Source organism: Vicia villosa, linkage group LG1 (genome assembly GCF_029867415.1).
Source record: "Vicia villosa cultivar HV-30 ecotype Madison, WI linkage group LG1, Vvil1.0, whole genome shotgun sequence".
Taxonomy (NCBI): Eukaryota; Viridiplantae; Streptophyta; class Magnoliopsida; order Fabales; family Fabaceae; genus Vicia; species Vicia villosa.
In genome coordinates, this window is record NC_081180.1 from 223,042,123 (window position 1) to 223,044,541 (window position 2,419).

The window sequence follows — 2,419 nt, forward strand, 5'->3', positions numbered from 1 at the left end:
AAATAGATATAAACAAATTAAAAAAAGGATGAAGTGAAATATATTTTATGTATAAACTTTATTATATTTTATAATATAAATTTAAAATAAAAAATGTTAAATGTTTATTAATTAATTTTGGTGGTCAATCTTAACTAATATGCATCCGCCTAAGTTTTTACAAAGTTTTTGCAAGAATCTTTTTACAATCACAAATAGTTAATTTAGAATTTGATTATAATTAGTTTAAAAAATGAGTTTATTTATAAACATACCTTTCCTTGAACAACTTGCTCATCAACCATAAAATTAATCACATTTTTTTGGTTATATTTCTTTATATAAATGTAGAGACATATAAACACACTAATAAATAGGCCTCAACATTAAAAATCCCTAGACTATTATATACAAAATTTCTTTGCATACCTCTATACAAAATTTCTTTGCACACCTCTATACAAAATTCTTTGAGAAAGTTCTATAAACAAATATGATCATCTCTATCATAACCTTTATTCTTTTTTAATGGAGATAGATCAAGAACCACAACCACAAAGTTCAGGTTAGTTTCTCAATCAAACTCACTTTTTTTCGGTTGAATTATGTCTAAGAATTATAGTGTCATTAGATACCTCTAGAAAAAAAATGTGTCTGTCTGCGTCTGTATTTATTTTTTTCAAATTATTATCCGTGTTAACGTAATGTGAGTTACCAGATACAAAATCATTAGACTAATGAATCTCAATTTTCTTGAATGCAGATAACACAAACATAAACATGACTCAACAACCTCAAGATCCAAGAATCAAAGACTACAGATGGTGGTTTCGTGTAATCCTATACATAATTTTCCTCTTAGCAGGCCAATCTTTCTCTCTTCTTTTAGAAAGACTATACTATGACAAAGGTGGTAATAGCAAATGGATGATCTCATTTGTTCAATCATCTGGATTCCCCTTACTCCTCCCACTCATTTGTTACTTCAAATCAAAAGAAAATTTCAAGAACATATTCAACATCAATGATAACAATTCCTCCATAATCAAACCAAGAAATTTCACCATCTATCTAGGGTTTGGCATTCTTTTAGAAGGAGTGTTCTTGATGTATTCCTATGGACTTCAATATCTTCCTCTTTCAACTTTCTCTCTAATATGTTCAACTGAGCTAGGGTTTAATGCATTATTCTCTTTCTTCCTAAATTCTCAAAAGTTCACAGCATTGATATTCAATTCTGTGTTTCTTCTTACTATATCAACTTCGTTGCTCGCCGTTGATTCGATTTCCGAAGACTCAATGGATATCCATAGAGAAAACTACATACTTGGTTTCATCTTCACTCTTTGTGCATGTGCTACTTTTTCTCTATACCTTGCTCTAGTTCAATTTTGTTTTGAGAAAGTTATAAAAAGAGAAACCTTTGATGCAATCTTGGACATGCAATTCTATCCTTCCCTCATTGCTACTTGTGCTTGTGTGGTGGGATTGTTTGTGAGTGGAGAATGGAAAATTTTGGACAAGGAGATGAAAGAGTTTGATAATGGAAAAATGTCATATGTAGTGACTTTGGTTTGTTGTGCTGTGACATGGCAAGTGTGTTACATTGGAATGTTGGGGTTGGTTTTTGAGGTATCTTCATTGTTTGCAAATATTATAGGTTCTTTGGTGCTACCCTTGGTTTCAACTCTTGCTGTTTTGTTCTTTCATGATGAGATTGATGGAGTTAAATCTATGGCTTTGATATTGGCAATATGGGGATTTCTTTCATATATTTATCAAAATTATTTAGATGATAAAAAGGCTAAGGAAGTTAAGAGACTTTGTCTTGGGGTTTCAAAAGGTGAGGTAGAAATCTCTTTTGAATTGAGTTAAGAGAAGGAGGAGAATAAAATGTAATGTTGTTGTTCTTGCATATTTATTGATACTATAGCAAGATATTAGTACATTTACATGAATCACTTTTTTTTACTGATGTATACAAGAATTATATCTATGTAGTGTGGACTTGGTTATGAAGTTATAAATATTGATTTTGTAAAAATGAGGTAAATTTAAATAATTAATGAAATATGTGTAAAAGTAAATTGAATAATGAAATTAAATGTAAAAACAATTTTAGAATTAGAAGTTGCAATTATAACTTCACATTAAAATATGTTAAGGTGTGGTCAAAGTTCAACTTACTTAACACCCGTCACCGTGTCGAGGGACTTAAGGTAAACAACAAGATGATCACGCTCTATCCGTACATCTAATTAAGGTCGTTGGATATATTACTAGGATTATTAGACCCTCTTAGCAACTACTCTCTCACATAATTGTTTTAAAAAAGAAGGATCTAGAAAGAATGGTAAGATGGTCACACCATAACAACATACTAGATCAAAAGATCACTAAACGTTTAAGGACCATCGGACGATAAGGACGACTAGACCAA

At 30.5% G+C, this 2,419-nt stretch overlaps 1 protein-coding gene across 1 annotated transcript; it reads left to right on the forward strand.

The window, feature by feature from the left end:
• Positions 1 to 269: 269 nt before the first annotated feature.
• On the forward strand, positions 270 to 2,072 carry LOC131623031 (probable purine permease 11). Its single transcript, XM_058894037.1, has 2 exons — positions 270 to 544; positions 743 to 2,072. Exons 1-2 carry the CDS (start codon positions 508 to 510, stop codon positions 1,852 to 1,854), a joined length of 1,149 nt encoding a protein of 382 aa, XP_058750020.1. The 5' UTR covers positions 270 to 507; the 3' UTR covers positions 1,855 to 2,072.
• Positions 2,073 to 2,419: the final 347 nt, after the last annotated feature.